The sequence below is a fragment of the Octopus bimaculoides genome, chromosome 6, assembly GCF_001194135.2.
Source record: "Octopus bimaculoides isolate UCB-OBI-ISO-001 chromosome 6, ASM119413v2, whole genome shotgun sequence".
Classification (NCBI taxonomy): Eukaryota; Metazoa; Mollusca; class Cephalopoda; order Octopoda; family Octopodidae; genus Octopus; species Octopus bimaculoides.
The window spans coordinates 13,413,954-13,431,032 of record NC_068986.1 but is presented as its reverse complement, the minus strand read 5'-3'; the positions used below and the strand labels follow the sequence as shown (position 1 = coordinate 13,431,032).

At 38.4% G+C, this 17,079-nt stretch overlaps 1 protein-coding gene across 1 annotated transcript in view; it reads left to right on the top strand.

Annotated features, from left to right (window-relative positions):
* LOC106880814 (FACT complex subunit SSRP1) overlaps positions 1–17,031 on the top strand; it is a 25,454-nt gene extending 8,423 nt beyond the window's left edge. Inside the window, exons 4-16 of the mRNA XM_014930940.2 lie at positions 617–896; positions 1,716–1,851; positions 3,135–3,238; positions 4,313–4,441; positions 6,536–6,757; positions 7,588–7,657; positions 8,422–8,551; positions 10,203–10,248; positions 11,255–11,366; positions 11,708–11,896; positions 13,960–14,057; positions 14,933–15,176; positions 16,559–17,031. Of these exons, the coding sequence (XP_014786426.2) occupies positions 617–896; positions 1,716–1,851; positions 3,135–3,238; positions 4,313–4,441; positions 6,536–6,757; positions 7,588–7,657; positions 8,422–8,551; positions 10,203–10,248; positions 11,255–11,366; positions 11,708–11,896; positions 13,960–14,057; positions 14,933–15,176; positions 16,559–16,672 (1,874 nt within the window). The 3' untranslated portion in view covers positions 16,673–17,031. The remainder of the gene's footprint in view (positions 1–616; positions 897–1,715; positions 1,852–3,134; positions 3,239–4,312; positions 4,442–6,535; positions 6,758–7,587; positions 7,658–8,421; positions 8,552–10,202; positions 10,249–11,254; positions 11,367–11,707; positions 11,897–13,959; positions 14,058–14,932; positions 15,177–16,558) is intronic.
* Positions 17,032–17,079: the final 48 nt, after the last annotated feature.

The window sequence follows — 17,079 nt, the reverse complement described above, 5'->3', positions numbered from 1 at the left end:
CTGACTCGCTGCTTGACAGAATAAAATTCGTATCCATTTTTTTGTCAGGATTACAAATTTTGAAAACACAACAGGAACAAATTTGGAAAAAAATCTCCCAAAATTCACAAAATTAAAAAAACACGTTGATCGTCATACAAAACTATAGCTGAACTGTTTACACAAATAATCACGTGTTTTCACGAATGTACTAACGAGATTTGCTCAGATATTCTCATTTAAATATGAATAGGTGATTACGGGCGGTTTTGGGCGGCTTGGTCACATGAACCAAAATTTTTTCCGGGCGGCTTTGGGCGGTTTGGTAACGAAAGGGTTAAACAACCCTTATTCAGAGACCTTTTGAGTGGGATGGGCTACGATCTGAAGAAAGTTCTAGCTGGGCCATAGAAAGTTCTAGCATGACCTGCATGGTCATGTGCTGTTTATCTTGATATGAGGTCACCATGTCATACAGATAGTTGTGATGAATGCACCCATCATGACTACCCTTATCACATGGTCAGTCACGATGGGTATATTGGGCTTCATATATTTGTACTCCAGTGTCACTTTGATGGCATGCACTGCTCTCTCACTCAATAATAATATTCTCCTTTTACTGACTGTTTTACAGGTAATGCCCTCAATTTTGAAGTTGAGAAAAACATGGCCTTCGAAATTCCTTTGACCAATGTCTCACATGCAACAACAAACAAAAATGAAGTCACTTTGGAATTTCACCAGAATGATGATGCTGCTGTCTCGCTGATGGAACTGCGCTTTCACATCCCATCTGAACTGGAAAAGGATGTTGTGCAAGAATTCTACAAAAATGTCATGTCCAAAGCAGACATTATCCAGGCCACAGGAGATGCTATTGTTACATTCGATCAAGTACAATGTCTTACACCCAGGTATATTGATTTTCATGTATCACATATCTTACCTGCAATCAGTCGTCACACCTGTGACTGTTTGTAGCTTTAGCATGACTTGATTAGTTTTCTCTACACTGGTTGGTTTTTCGCTTGAGTTTGCCATTTATCATAATCAATTTCTTTCCAATTCATTTTCCATTTTGCAGTATTTTTGAATCTTAGTCTAAGTCTTCCACGATTTCTTTTTCAAATTATGACTATCAATCTGTTTGGCAAGATCAGGAACGAAGAGATCTTCCGGTGTGCTGATCTGCCTCCGATGATGGAAATCCTCATTGATAGAAATTTACTTTAGTTGGGGCGTGTACACAGGATGGACAACAACAGACTCCGTATACAACACACACACACACACTATCTCTCTCTCTCTTATGCAGCCCAGCTCATTAAAATTTTGCTCTGATTATCCACACACTGCATGTTCTTTGCTAAATACTATCTGCCCATCCACAATAACAGGGGTCAGTAAGATGTCAGTATTGACCCATGGGATACTACAAGGCGTTCATAAACACCTGGAATTATTCTGAGCATTAAGGATGCGTTTTTACATGGCACCAGCACCAGCGAGGTCTGTTTTGGCATGGATTTTTACAGCTGGATGCCCTTCCTAATGCCATCTTTACATAGTGAACTGGGTGTTTTTTACATGGCACTAACAAGTTCTACTTTGGCATAGTTTTAACTGGATGCCCTTCCAAATGCCAACCACTTTACAGTGTGGATGTGTGTATATATGTGTTTCTGTAAATTGTCTGCTCTCATCTAATTTCGTTTTTTTCTTTCTGTTTCCAGAGGTCGATATGATATCAAGATCTACCCTACATTTCTCCAACTCCATGGTAAAACATTTGATTACAAAATTCCTTACGCCACTGTACTTCGGCTTTTCTTACTTCCACACAATGACAGACGCCAGATGTTTTTTGTGGTAAGTGGTTTGGTCCCTTGTGCCCATCTTTATAATTTCACGATAACTTTTTATGTAATATCTATTTCTTTATTGCCCACAGGAGGCTAAACATAGAGGGGACAAACAAATGGTTTAAGTCGATTACATCGACCACAGTGCATAACTGGTACTTATTTAATCAACTCCGAAAGGATGAAAGGCAAAGTCGACCTCGGTGGAATTTGAACTCAGAACGTAACAGCAGACGAAATACCGCTAAGCATTTCACCCAGCGTGCTAACGATCCTGCCAGCTCGCCGCCCTTTTTATGTAATATCATCATCATCATCATTGTTTTATCTTCCACTTTTCCATGCTTGCTTGGATGAGGCAAATTTTCTACAACTGGATGCCCTTTCTGTTGCCAACCAAGAAGCACCAAGCTGTGAAGTGGTTCGCATCATCCAACCATAGAAACCAAGCCAAATCAGACAATTGGAACCCTGCGCAACTCTGCAGCTTTCCAGCTGCAGTCAAACTGTCCAACCCATGCCAGCATGGAAAACAGATATTAAATGATGATGATAGCCAAACATGTTTTCCTGGAAGATTGCTAAGGAAGGATATCACTTGTATAATGGCGATACTCACAAGTATCACATGATGTGAAGTCATAGAGATACATGACGGGCTTCTTTCAGTTTCCATCTACCAAATCCACTCACAAGGCTTTGGTTGGCCCATGGCTATAGTAGAAGACACTTGCCCAAGTGCATTATTTACATTTGACGGATATTTGTCCTCATCTTGTTGTTAACACGTTTCGGCTGATATACCCTCCACCCTTCATCAGGTGTCTTGGGGAAATTTCGAACCTGGGTTCTCATGCTGCTGTTGTTGTTGTTCGGGTCGCAGGCATATGGTGTAGTGGTTGAGAGTGTGGGCTACTAACCCCAAGATTCCGAGTTTGATTCCAGGCAGTGACCTGAATAATAATAATAATAATAACATCGAAAAATACCTTAGGAATGAGAACCCGGGTTCGAAATTTCCCCAAGACACAAGATGAAGGCTGGAGGGTATATCAGCTGAAACGTTGTGTTAACAACAAAAAAGATGAGGACAAATATCCATCAAATGTAAATAATGCACATAATTCCTCAAATATAGAACTGTACTTGCCCGAGGTACCACATAGTGGGCACTGAACTCAGAACCATGTGGGCTGGAAGCAAACCTCTTGACCACACAACCCTGTTGTTAAATGTAAACCAGTAACAATATAACCCATGGTCTTTCTATTTGTGACCTTTGTCTTTCAGGTCAGCTTGGATCCACCTATAAAGCAAGGTCAGACGCGTTATCACTTCCTTATTTTACTTTTTAACAAAGACGACGAGATGACCACAGAACTAGCCTTATCAGAGTAAGTATGCTTGTTCCTAAAGATTTGGTTTTGGAATCAACCATTCCCTCTCTCATTTTAATTTACGTCTTTTTGTGCAGATATGAATTGAATTTGTTTACAGTATATTGAATCCTTACTTATCTTGGCCTTGTGTCCTCGTGCCTGGGCGGGGCACTAACATTCTGATAATTAACATCACAACTTGTTCCCATTTCTTCTGCCCCAAGGCACTTTCTGCCGTCATCGCACAACTCTTTCACTCTGCACTTAATTTCAATTTTTTATCTCTTGTGCTCCATATACTGACACAGGTGCTTTTTACATGGCACCAGCATCAGCAGGGTTGCCAAGTAACTTGCAAAACAAAGGCTACTTAGTTGAAAGGGCAGGGGTGCCTAGCAAGAGGTTCGTGTATGATAGAGGGACAGAATATGATAATTGCCTTACTATAGAGGAGATATTTGGCTACCCCAGGAGTGGAAGGGGAGAGAGAGTTAGAGAAAGAGGGAGACAGTCAGAGTGAGAGAGAGAAAGAAATCAATGGTGCTGAAGATGTATTGGAACCTACCAACAGTGTAGAGGGGTATATGTAGTACAGAGGGGATAGAGTAGAATGTTCCATATCAGTGGGATGTTGATTTATAATGCTTGCCTCATTTCTCTCCAGTCTACAGGTGCCAATTTGTGTGACATGACATCTGCCACGACTGTGATTTTGTTCAGCTTGATGGGTCTTCTTCTCGAGCACAACCTGAATGCCAAAGGTCTCAGTCATTGCCTCCATGAAGCCCAACGCTCAAAAAGAACTCAGCCACCGTGAGGCTCAATTTTGGCAAGGTTTCAATGGCTGGATGTCCTTCCTAACACTAACCACTTTACAGAGTGTATTGGATACTTTTTACGTGTCACCAACACAGGTGCTTTTATGTGGCACCAACGTCGGTGCCCTTTACATGGAACCAGCCTGGATTTCAATCCAATAAACAGTGCAGAGCCAAATTTTTTTTTGTCATTCACAAATCCAAGACTTGAATTGTTTACATATTTATTTTTATTTTTTGTTTTTGTTTTATTTTTCTTTCTTATTCAAAGAGAAGAAATACAGAAGAAATATGAAGGAAAATTAACTCGTGAGATGTCTGGTACAGAGTATGAAGTCATTAGCAAAATTTTCAAAGCTGTTGTTAACCGTAAAATTACTGTTCCAGGTGTTTTTGTCAGGTGAGTTCTAAACATCCCTCCTTTTTGTTCTCTTCGGAAATTTGTTCCTTTGTTCTTTGCACATCTGTGGAAAAATGACTTCGTGTTGACTTATGCAAAACATTTAATATACTTTTTAGTATATTATGGTTGCCTAACAAAATGCTGTGTGCCTATGAGTCATTAATATTTATGTACCAACTTCCAGGAATGTGTTTAATGTGTAAAGTTGGTATATCCAATAATCTTTTCTACTTTAGATGCAAGGCCTGAAATTTTTGGGGAGGGCGCCAGTCGATTACATCAACTCCAGTGCGTAAATGGTACTTAATTTATCAACTCCGGAAGGATGAAAGACAAAGTCGGTCCCGGTGGCATTTGAACTCAGAACATGAAGACAGATGAAATACCACTAAGCATTTCACCTAATGTGTTAATGATTCCACCAGCTCACTGCCTTTGGTATATCCAGTGATGTTACACCACTGTATTTAGTGACTGTTTAAGCAATGTGTTCATGGATGATTAACCCTTTTTTTTTTAACCATATTTCTGTTGAGATGCTCTGTGTTTCAATTAATTTTAAATATAACAAAGAATTTAGTAAAATAACTTAGTTATCATTAAGCTGGTCTTTGGAGCATAAATTGTGACTAAGGTTTGGTGGAAGATTTTAATTCAAAACTTATGAAAGCAAGATATTTGTACTACAGAGCCAGAGGTGGTTTCAGACAGGTTGGTATCAAAAGGGTTAAGAATTGTTTCTCTATTATATATTTTAGCCCTTTTGTTACCATATTTCTGTTGAGATGTTCTGTGTTCTTTCAATTAATTTTAAATATAACAAAGAATTTAGTAAAATAACTTAGTTATTATCATTAAGCTAGTGTTAGGACCATAAACTGTGACTAAGGTTTGGTGGAAGATTTTTAATTCAGAACTTTCGAAAACAAGACATTTGTATTACAGAACCAGAAGCGGTGTCAGCTGGGTTCGTATCGAAAGGGTTAAGGGGTCAGAAGGGTTCCAATGAAGGAGCAAAATCATATATATGCATTACCCTTTTTTACATCTGATGTCTCAGATATGAAATGCCATAACAAGAGTCAATGCTGGCTATAATTCCTATAGGACAGCAATAGAGATTACCTTAACTTGCTATTCTTTCTGCTTTATATCCATTTATGAGGTATTGTGTCTGTGATAGTATATTACTTTTAATTTCTTATGTCTATAATTAAGGTTTTTGAGGAATTTTTAAATGTTTATATATATGTGTGTGTGTGTATAAAATAATAAATGCGCCCTTTTAAAGCCTAGCCAGGCTCATGGGCCTGGTTTCAATGGCGTATGCGTTTCCCAGCTAGATGGGATGCCAGTCCATCGCAGCGTTGCTCATTTTTGCCTGCTGAGTGGACTGGAGCAACGTGAAATGAAGTGTTTTGCTCAAGAACACAACACGTTGCCCGGTCCAGGAATTGAAACCACAATCTTACGATCATGATGCTGACACCCTAACCACTAAGCCATGCGCCTCCACACACACACACACACATACATATATATATATATATATATATATATATATATATGTATGTATGTACATATAATAGAAATATGTTACAAAAACAAAATAGAAACTACCCGTGGAAATGTAAGGGGAAAGTAAGAAGAAAAGAAGTGAAAATGCACATTGGAAATCAAAAAATGTAAGGGCTTTTTATGAAAAGTAACGATAGATATATACATTTAGATGAACTGGGGTAGGTATAAAAGTAATAAAAATCATTATTGTGAATTGTTAAAGAGATTCAAAGGTATACCTGTTTTGTAAAATTACTGTTCACTGGCTTTGAATGCACACCGATTACTGAACGGTGTCAGGTCTACTTAGTCCTTGAATAAAAAGATTATGTGTAAGGGAAGTAAGTAGTTCCAGATTTGGTGCAATTAGGGTAGATATAGATCTGTAATGTGAATGGTGTATGGGATGTATGGGGGTTAGTGGTATTAATTGAAGGGTTAGTATGTATGTATATATATATTCATTTCATCCATGTTGGTATTTCTGGATCCAGATGAAATTTAAATAATGTATTTTCCGTTGTTTTACAGCCAAAAAGGAGACCAGGCGATTGGTTGTTCTTACAAAGCAGCTACAGGTTTATTATATCCATTGGAAAGAGGACTAATCTTTGTTCACAAACCTCCCATTCACATTCGATTTGATGAAGTCTCTTCTGTTAACTTTGCCCGAAGTGCTGGCAGCACTAGGTCCTTTGATTTTGATGTAGAAACCAAGTCCAGTAATACTTACACGTTTGTTGGTATTGAAAAGTAAGTTGGGCTTTTTGTATTTTTTATTATTATTATTATTATTATTGAGTGAGAGAGCAGTGCATGGCATCAAAGTGACTCTGGGGTACAAATATATGAAGCCCAGTATACCCATCTGATAAGGGTACACCAGACATATGCATCACAACCATATGTGTGCGACATGGTGATCTTATATCAATATAAACAGCACGACCTCGCAAGTGGGGGGTCCAGTTAGAATTTTCTTCTGGTAGAATAGCCCATCCTACTCATGGTTCTTGAATAAGGGTTGTTTAAAGATGTTGAACGAAACACCCATGTTTCCAAAGGTGAATTATCCAAACTTCAAAGAATTCCTCTCAACACATGGCTATGATGCTCCCCGACTACTTCTGCTCGTTATCAGAGATGCACATATCGTCAGCCACCGAGGGACATGTTCAACTAGTGATGGTCAAGCAAATCTGTGGTATTGAGCAGAATATTTGCTGTAGGCCATCTTTTATACCAAGAGAAAACAATGTACGGGCTAACACTTCCAATCAGTTAAGTACTGCATCAGGACATTATTATTATACTTTTTATTATTATTATCATCATTCAGTAGTTTTATTTTTACCACGTGCTTTCACTGCTCCACTGAGCATAGCTGTATGTGCCTTGGGCATGTGCTGGCCATGAAGAAAATATCACCACCATTCTTGGAGAGAGTTGAGGGTTGGCAACAAGGTGGGTTATTGAGCTGCTTCAATGAACTCCATCCAACCCATACAAGTATTGAAAAGTGGATGTGATAATGATGATGACAACAATTTTTAATAAAACAAGTATTTCTGTTATTTTCACAGAGATGAATATGGGAAGCTGTATGATTTTATCCGTAGCAAGAAATTAAGAGTCAAAAATTTTGGTTCCAAAGTAAGATGTTCCAAATTATATATTTGTTTTATTTTATTATTATTGTTTTTCATTTGTTTCAGTCATTAGACTGTGCCCATGCTGGGGCACCGCCTTGAAGGGCTTTTAAATCCTGGTACTTATTCTATTAGTCTCATTTGACAAACTGCTACGCTATGGAGACATAAACACACTTGTCAAGGTAAGTAAATTCGTAGTCATGGCTGATGCTGGTAGCACGTAACTGGCACCTGTGCCAGTGGCATGAAAGGAGCCCCTTTCGAGCATTGGTCCTCACGGAGGCAAAGTGGCTGTGTTCCTTTCAAGCTTTGAGCCTCACAGAAGCAATGACCAAGACCTTTGGTATTATATCGTGCTTGAGAAGAAGACCCATGAAGCCAAGTAAATTCACAGTCATGGCAGATACCAGTGTCACACAAATGGCACTTGTGCCAGTGGTATATAAAAACACCCATTACACTCTCAAAGTGGTTGGTGTTATGAAGGGCATATAGCCATAGAAACCATGCCAAATCAGACTGGATTCTGGTGCAGCCTTCCAACTTGCCAGCTCAGGTCAAACTGTTCAAGCCACGTAAGCATGGACAACAGAATCTAAATGTTGATGATGATGAATTTACTTTTAAAATTTAAGTATAACCAATGTTGCAGATATTACTAACAGCAGTGGATTTTGAGATATTTGTGATGGCATTCTTACCATTTTTGGAACTGTTTTTTTTTCCTTGTGGTATCTCTGACACTCTTTCCTCTTTTGTGTGCAGGAGAAAGGTTCATATCGCGACGACATGGTTGATAGCAATGATGAGAGTGAAGAACAACATGATGCCTACTTAGAAAGAATGAAACAGGAAGGAAGAGAAAGAGATGAAGATGAATCAGAAGACGAATCAGGTAATTTACCCTTGTTTTTCTGTCTTTTTTTATTTACTTTTTTTCTTATAACTGAAAGAAGTGCCCCCGCTCCCTGCTTGAGGCTTGTAGTTTTGCAAGCTGCACAACAACCTCTCTTGGACAACTGGCATGGAAAAATGCACCCAGCACACACATTGGGGCTTGATGCAGTTCTTAATGCCCTTCCAGTCCTATCAAACCATCCAACCCATGTTTAAACTCAACTAGGTCTGTTGCATGTTGGTGGTCTGTCGAATAACTAGGAGGAACAGATACAAAGGGTTAAAAAAAAAGGGCTTTTCCTGCTGGATTAGGAAAAGACTTGTGAACAGACAGAATACTAAAAGAAATGTGCTACAAGGAATTACTCCAGCATGGCCAGTGGCATTTATTAAGTACTATACAACTTAAATTCTTGGTTTATTAATACTCTCCAACTTTAGAAGATATCTCATGAGGACAGGTGCAGGCATGGCTGTGTGGTAAAAAGCTTTCTACCCAACCACATGGTTCTGGGTTCAGTCCCACTACATGGCACCTTGGGTAAGTGTCTTCTACTATGACCTTGGGTTGACCAAAGCCTTGTGAGTGGATTTGGTTGACGGAAACTGAAAGAAGCCTGTCGCATATTTGTGTGTATGTGCTTCCCCCACCACCACCATCACTTGCTGGTTAGTGCTGGTTTGTTTACCTCCCAGTTCCCTAGCAGTTCAGCAAAAGAAACCAATAGAATAAATAATAGGATCAATTCATTCAACAAAAGCCCTTCAAGGCGGTGCCACAGTCAAATGACTGAAACAGGTAAATGGAAAAGGTAGGTGTGAGAGGCTGGATCTGGCCAGGTTGAACACAAAACACAGATAAAATATTTGGGCCAGGTATGGGTTGGTTTAAATGCTAAAGGTTTATGTTACTGACTACTCTTTGCATTGGTGCCTTGAATAAATATTCCCAGTGCATTCTGGAAAGTGGTTGGAGATAGAAAAGCCTTCCAGCCTCAAAAGCAAGCCACGTGATACTTAGAAATAGCAGCCCCCAATAAAAAAATAACTTAGGTAGGCGTAACAATGGGACTAAACCTAAAATCACTTCTTAATCACTCAGGCATCTGATCTATGTACGTGCTTTTGATGAACCAAGTGCCTACAAGAGAGGATCTCTCAAGGCTAAAAGTGCAGTATTCAGTGTTCAAAGATTACCTTCTGGTGTTAATACTGCTTAGGTCGCTAATAATTAATTTTTAATAAGCTTGCTTGGCTATGTGCAACATCAGTGTCTGAAAAGATGCTGGTAATCTATGTATCATAATAGTGAGATTTGACTGAACCCATGCTAGCATGGAAAGCGGACGTTAAAGGATGATGATCATCCCACTGATGATTTCCATTTGAATGAAATCACATGATGTGGCAATTCTGGCATTCATTACAGGCAATTCTCATCTGCTAAGATATGTGTGTGTTCTTCTATGCATCAAGCACCACCTGTAAAATAGGATCTCTCAAGGTTAATAATGCAGTGTCTAGCGTTATAACAAGACATCCATGTTAAGTTGGATATACTGATTACCTTTTGGTACTAATGCTGCTTCCATCACCAATAATTAATGATTTTTTTTTTTTTTTTTTTTTTTTTTTTTTTTTTTTTTCAGATGAATCTTTCAATCCTGGAGAAAGTGGCAGTGAAGTTGCAGAAGAGTGAGTTTTTATAAATCTGTATATTACTATTATACACTTGTATTTGATACCAACCCATCTGAGACCATCCCGACTGGTTCTGTAGTACAAACGCCTTGTTTTAAAGTAATCTAAATCAAAGACTTCCATCAAAATTCCATGTTAATTTATCTCCTCCAAAATTGCTGGCCTTGTGCCAAAATTCGAAACCAATATTGATTATGTGGATTTTACTGTTCAATAACTTTTGGTATTTGATATTCCGAAGGCGGCGAGCTGGCAGGATCATTAGGATGCTGGGCAAAACGCTAAGTGGCATTTCATTAGTCCTTACATTCTGAATTCAAATGGCCCTGGGGTTGACTTTGCCTTTCATCCTTATGGAATTGATTAAGTACCAACTGAACACTGGGGTCAATGTAATCAACTCTTGAAATTGCTGGTCTTGTGCCAAAATATGAAATCAATAATTGAAATTTATTAATTAAGAATTCTTCTATTCAATATTTCTTACATTCAGGCGTGAGCTGGGAGAATCATTAGCACGGCAGATAAAATACTTAGCAGCATTTCTTTCAATTTTATGTTCTGAGTTCAAATGACGCTGGGTTGACTGTGCTGGTGCCATGTAAAAAGCACCTGTGCTGGTGCCACGTAAAAAGTAACTGTGCAGGTGCCATGTAAAAACCACCTGTGCAGGTGCCACGTAAAAAGCACCTGTGCAGGTGCCATGTTAAAAGCACCCGTGCAGGTGCCACGTAAAAAGCACTTGTGCTGGTGCTGCATAAAAAGCACCCAGTAGACTCTGTAAAGTGGTTGGCATTAAGAAGCTCATCCAGCTATAGAAACCTTGCCAAAATAAGACATTTGGAGCCTAGTGTAGCTCTCCAACTTGCCAACTCCTGTCGATGCATCCAACCGATGCCAGCATGGAAAATGGATGTTAAATGACAACGATGATGATGATAATGATGTTTCCCCTATTTATTATATATATCTATATATCCTTCATTTCTCCATTTAACAGATATGATAGCAACCCTGAGACCACATCAGATTCGGAAAGTGGTGAAGATGGAGAGCCAAAGAAACCAAAACCTAAGAAACACAAAGAAAAGAAAGCCTCCAAACCTAAAGAAGTGAGTTGTTGTTTGATTGTTTGTTTTTTATCTCCCACCCACCACCAAAAAAAATTTTAATTTGGACTTTTTCCGGTTTCTTAATTCACTGTAGTAAATGTATGTATTTATGCTATGTTGTTATTAATAGACAATGATGTTGATAGCTATAGATCTCCAATAGATTGAAACACTGGGATTCATTGTATTTCTGACAGAATGTGTTTGTAACACCCTTTCTCCTCCTCACTCTGTATGATGTAAAAAGCATCATAAACTGGAGAAATCTGCCAAGCAACCAACATTACTTTCAGCTGTTGTTATATATAAAGATATTTTTCTCCTTTTCTTATTCTTTTCAGTCCAAATCCAGCAAATCCCGGAAGAAAAAGAAGGTCGTTGACCCTAATCGTCCAAAACGTCCATTATCAGCCTACTTCATTTGGTTAAGTGAAAATAGAGAAAAGATTAAAGCTGATAACCCTGGCATTTCCATTACAGATCTTACCAAGAAGGCTGCTGACGTTTGGAGAAACCTCACTGACAAATCTGTTAGTATGGTGACATTTTACTACAATTATTCCCCCCCCCCCTTTTTTTTTGTTTCCCAACATGACGTGTTGGAAATCTACAGGTTTTTACGCCCTGTTTCTGCCATTTTATCTTTTATTATTATTATTATTATTGAGTGAGAGAGCAGTGCATACCATCAAAGTGACACTGGGGTAAAATATACGAAGCCCAGTATATCCATCATGACTACCCGTCTGATAAGGGTACACCAGGCACATGCATCACAACCATATGTGCGCGACATAGTAGTCTCATATCAAGATAAACAGCGCATGACCTCGCAGGTGGGGCCCAGTTAGAATTTTCTTCAGGTCATGTAGCCCATCCCTCTCAAAAGGTCCCTGAATAAGGTTTGTTTAGGGATGTTGAGCAAAACACCCATGTTTCCAAAGGTGAATTATCCAAACCCCAAAGAACTCCTCTTAACACATGGCTATGATGCTCCCCCATTATTTCTACTTGTGATCAGAGATGCACATATCGTCAGCCACCAAGGGACATGCTCAACTGGTTACGGTCAAACAACTGACAAGCAAATCTGTGGTATTAAGCTGAATATTTGCTGTAGCCCATCTTTTATACCAATGTAGTCCTATTATTATTATTATGTGATGAAAACTCACAGCTTATTTTGCTGGGTATGATGGATAGTGTCAGCTGTCTACAGCCAACAGACTAAAGTGAAACTTGATTACTGGTCATGCTTCAAGAACCCTGGGAAGAATTCTTGCACTTCCAAGCAATGCTGATTTATGTAGGTGTTCTACCTCCACATTTGTACCAATCTTTTTCAGCCATGTTGCTAGTTGAGTGCTGATACTTTCAACTGCACCAATTGTTCTTGGTATCAGGTCTACTCTTTTCATTGATCACAACCTTCGCATTTCCCACTTCAAATCGTCATAGTTGTTTATTTTTTTCTTCTTCTTTCACATTGACCTTGTTGTCACCGGGACATGCTATGTTATCATGCATGTTCTTTCTTTTTTATTCACCACAACAATATCTGGTTTCCGATGTCTGGTCAGGTGATTGCAGTGGATCATTACATCCCACAAGATTTTGTACTTCTCATTCTTGGTAACTTATTCTGGAATTTGCTCATAACTCGTCTTTGCTCTTGGTAGGCCATGATTTCTACAGCGTTCCCAATGGATCATTCTTGCCACATTGTGATAGCGTTGTTTGTATTCATGTTGTGCCAATTTCAGGCATTTGCTAATGATGTGCCATACCATTTCACCCCTATTATTGTTGTTGTTATTACTATTCAGTAAATTTTAACATGCCATGTTTTCAAAGAATTCCTCTCACCACATTACTGTGATACTTCCCCACTACTTCTGCTCATGATCAGAGATGCACATATCGTCAGCCACTAAGGGACATGTTCAGCTGGTTAAGGTCTAGCAACTGGCAAGCAAATCTGTGGCATTGAGCAGAATATTTGCTGTAGCCCATCTTTTATACCAAGACAAAACAATGTTTCAGCCCTTAACTATTAACTCTCTAAGGGATCTAGGCCTCCTCCAGGTCAGGATTCTTGAGTACCCCTCCACTAGGAAGCAAACTGCTCAACCATAAAACCATGCCTACTCCTATAATAGATACCAATGTGTTTGGACAATAAGATTTAGTAAAACTAGATCTTAATTGCCATGTTGAGTTTGTTGGTCACATTATCCATGTCCTCAACACCAGATTATTAACTATCATTGCATGGAAAATGTATAACTGTGTGCCTCCAAACAGACTGAATCTTGTCTCTTCTGGAGTTGCAGAACCTAGGCTTCTCTTCAGTTAGAAAATTCTTCACCTAAGATCTATCCCAAACAGAACTGACAAATAGCTATTTAACAAAAACAGGCAAAAGTCTGTTCAATTAGAAATGTTCCAAAAAAGATTAATATTTAAAGAAGATGATAGTAAATTAAAGCTCTTGACTTAAGAAACTAAAGCTAAAATCATTCCCTTCTCAAAGTTCCCACCATTCTTCTTTGAAATTTCTGAATTAAAAAGTATTTTATCTTTGTGTTTATAGAAATGGGAAAAACTTCAAGAAGAATCTAAAGAAAAATATAATCAACTTATGGAAGAATATAAAAAGACAGCTTCTGAAAGAGCTGATAATGATGAGAAGTGAGTATTAAATGGGTTTTGTCTATGTGTGGGTGTTGTTTGTTTGGCATCCATTTTTCCATACTTACATGTGCTGACCTTTTAGCAATTAACTGGTCATTTCAGACCCAAATATTCTACTTGTTTTGTATTTTAAACTGGCTAGTTTCAGCCTCTCACACATCCTAGTCTACAACTGTATTCTAAAAATGAAGAATCACATTGTCAAAATCTCAAAGTGAAGAAATAAGCATTACATTTGAATGAGTAATCTGAATGCTAAAGGGTTAAAGGAATGTTTATTGTTGAGGTTTTTGTGTGTGTATATATATACAGGGTAGCCCAAAAGGAGGTTTACAGTTATTCAACTATCATCATCGTTTAACGTCCGTTTTCCATGCTGGCATGGGTTGGACGGTTTGACTGGAGACCGGCAAGCCAGGAGGCTGCACCAGACTCCAATCTGATCTAGCAATGTTTCTACAGCTGGATGCCTTTCCTAATGCCAACCACTCCGAGAGTGTAGTGGGTGCTTTTTACATGCCACTGGCATGAGGGCCAGTCAGGGAGTACTGGTATCGACCATGCTTGAATGGTGCATTTTGCATGCTACCGGCACGGAAGCCATTCAGGCAGCACTGGCAAAGACCAAATCTGCAATGAATTGGTTATACCTTTAGAATAGACGTATGTTTAAATTTTCTTATTCAATTCCTAATAATATTTAATTATAAAAATACAGTACAATTTAAAAAATTTTTTTTTTTTTTAATACATTGAATGGCTATGTGGAGTCTCAGCAGAGTAAAATAGAAATAAAAGGGGTCCATAGGCATAAAATGGTTTACAATTAGCAATTTACTAATTTAGTACATCATTCTTCTCTCGTTTCATAGTTCATCTCCAGCAAAGACACCTAAAAAGAGCTCTGCTCGAAAATCCGACGCCAATGTCAGTCGAGCTACCGGCGACTATAAGAGCAAAGAGTTCATCTCCAGCTCTGAATCCAGTTCAAACGAGGACAAACCAAAGAAAAAGAAAATGAAGAAAGAGAAGCCTGAAAAGGCAACAAAGGCCAAGAAAACTGACAAGAAAGAAGAGAAGGAGGAGAAAGACGATGACGACGAGGAAGTGGGCGAGGTAAATAATGCTTTAGTTTTGTGTGTGTGTCTTTGTCATACATTCACTGACATGTTTTATGTCAACTGGTTTACAGTTTTTCAATGGTTATATAGGTACAGGCATGGCTGTGTGGAAAGAGGTTTGCGTCCCAACTAAGTAGTTTTGGGTTCAATCCCACGGCATGGCACCTTGGGCAAGTGTCTTCTACTATATCCTCGGGCCAACCAAAACCTTGTGAGTGAATTTGGTAGGTGGAAACTGGAAGAAGCCTGTTGTATATTTATGTGTGTGTGTCTGTATTTGTCCTCCACGAACACTTGAAAACTGGTGCTGAGGTGTTTATGTTCTGGTAACCTAGCAGTTCAGCAAAAGAGACCTATAAAATGAGGGCCAAGTTTTAAACAAGAACAAATGAAGTATTTGGGTCAGTTCATTCAATTAAATTCATTAAATTTCCTCAAAGTGGTGCCCCAGCATGGCCACACAGTCTGATGACTTAAACAAGTAAAAAAAAAACAATATATTATTGAAATCTCAAAGTTACAAGATAAAGAGCACAGGTGTGTTCTATGTGGGTTCAGCACCTGCAGGATCAGATGCTGTAAAATTTTATTAAAGTAACTTTATCATTGAGCAGGTGTTTTGAACTTAAACTTACATGAAATTTCAATGGAAGGTTTTAGCTTAGATCACTTTTAAGCATAGACTTTGTATCATAGAACTAAAGGTGACCTCGGGAAGGTTTGTATCAAAAGGGATAAACTTTCCACTATAGGGATATTTCTCTTAACGACCCTTTCTAATCGTAATTCTATTGAAATACAGTCTTTGCTTCAATTAAACTTTAAAAATGATGAAAAATTTCTTAAAATCATAATCATCATGATCAATATATAATATGTTTTCCATGCTGGTATGGGTTGGACGGTAGGACGATATCCAAGTCAGAACTGCACCAAATGTTTGTTGTCTGCTTTGGCGTGGTTTCTGCAGTTGGGCGCCCTTCCTAATGATAGCCATTATACAGAGTGTACTGAGTACTTTTTATGTAGCACCAGCTTCATTGAGGTCACCATGTAACTTGCAAGACAACACCCCGTCAAGTGAGGTATGAGAGTAATATTAAAGGATGAAAAAGGTTGCTTTGTCTTCATTAAAATGGTGTTTGGATCATAAATTAACATGGAATTTTGGTGGAAGGTTTTAATTTTGATGACTGTAAAACAGGAACTCTAAAATATAGAGCTTTGGGGGTAGTCTCAAGCAGGTTAGTGTATGGGTTCTGTGAATTCTCAAGGGATTACTTTGGTCCTATACAAATTTTATCCTGTATTAGCATTTTTTTGGCCACATTTCCACATCCTTGAGTTTTTCCATTTTTCTTTCACCTTTTCCTCTAGTTACCATCTGATGAAGAAATCCTCAGTTCTCCGGAAGCTTCTGAGTCAGGATCGGCCGGTTCGGAAGAAGAAGAAGAAGAGGAGGAGGAGGAAGATGATGAAGAAGAAGAATAATAAAGATATCTCATCTCCCCCTCCCCTTTCCACACAAACACATATACATATACATACACACACACGCACTCACACACACTTCTTATTCTTGACTATTTCACCAGCGACAGACTTATCTGATATTTACTCTGTTATTACTCCTTTTTTCATCTGCCGACGTCTCATCGTTGGGGAGAAGAGAAACCATCTTATTTTTCCCTTTTGTTCTTTTTTTTTTTTGTTCCATGTTTTAGGTTACACGTACATATACACACAAAAACACATATATATATTTATATATGTATATTGTTTTTTTTTTTGTTTTTACTTTTTCTTAAATTCATGTCAAAATATAAATAACAAATTATGTTTGTTTAAAACGTGTCATGACTTTCTTTCCGCTGTATCTTTTGTTTGTTGCTTTTGAT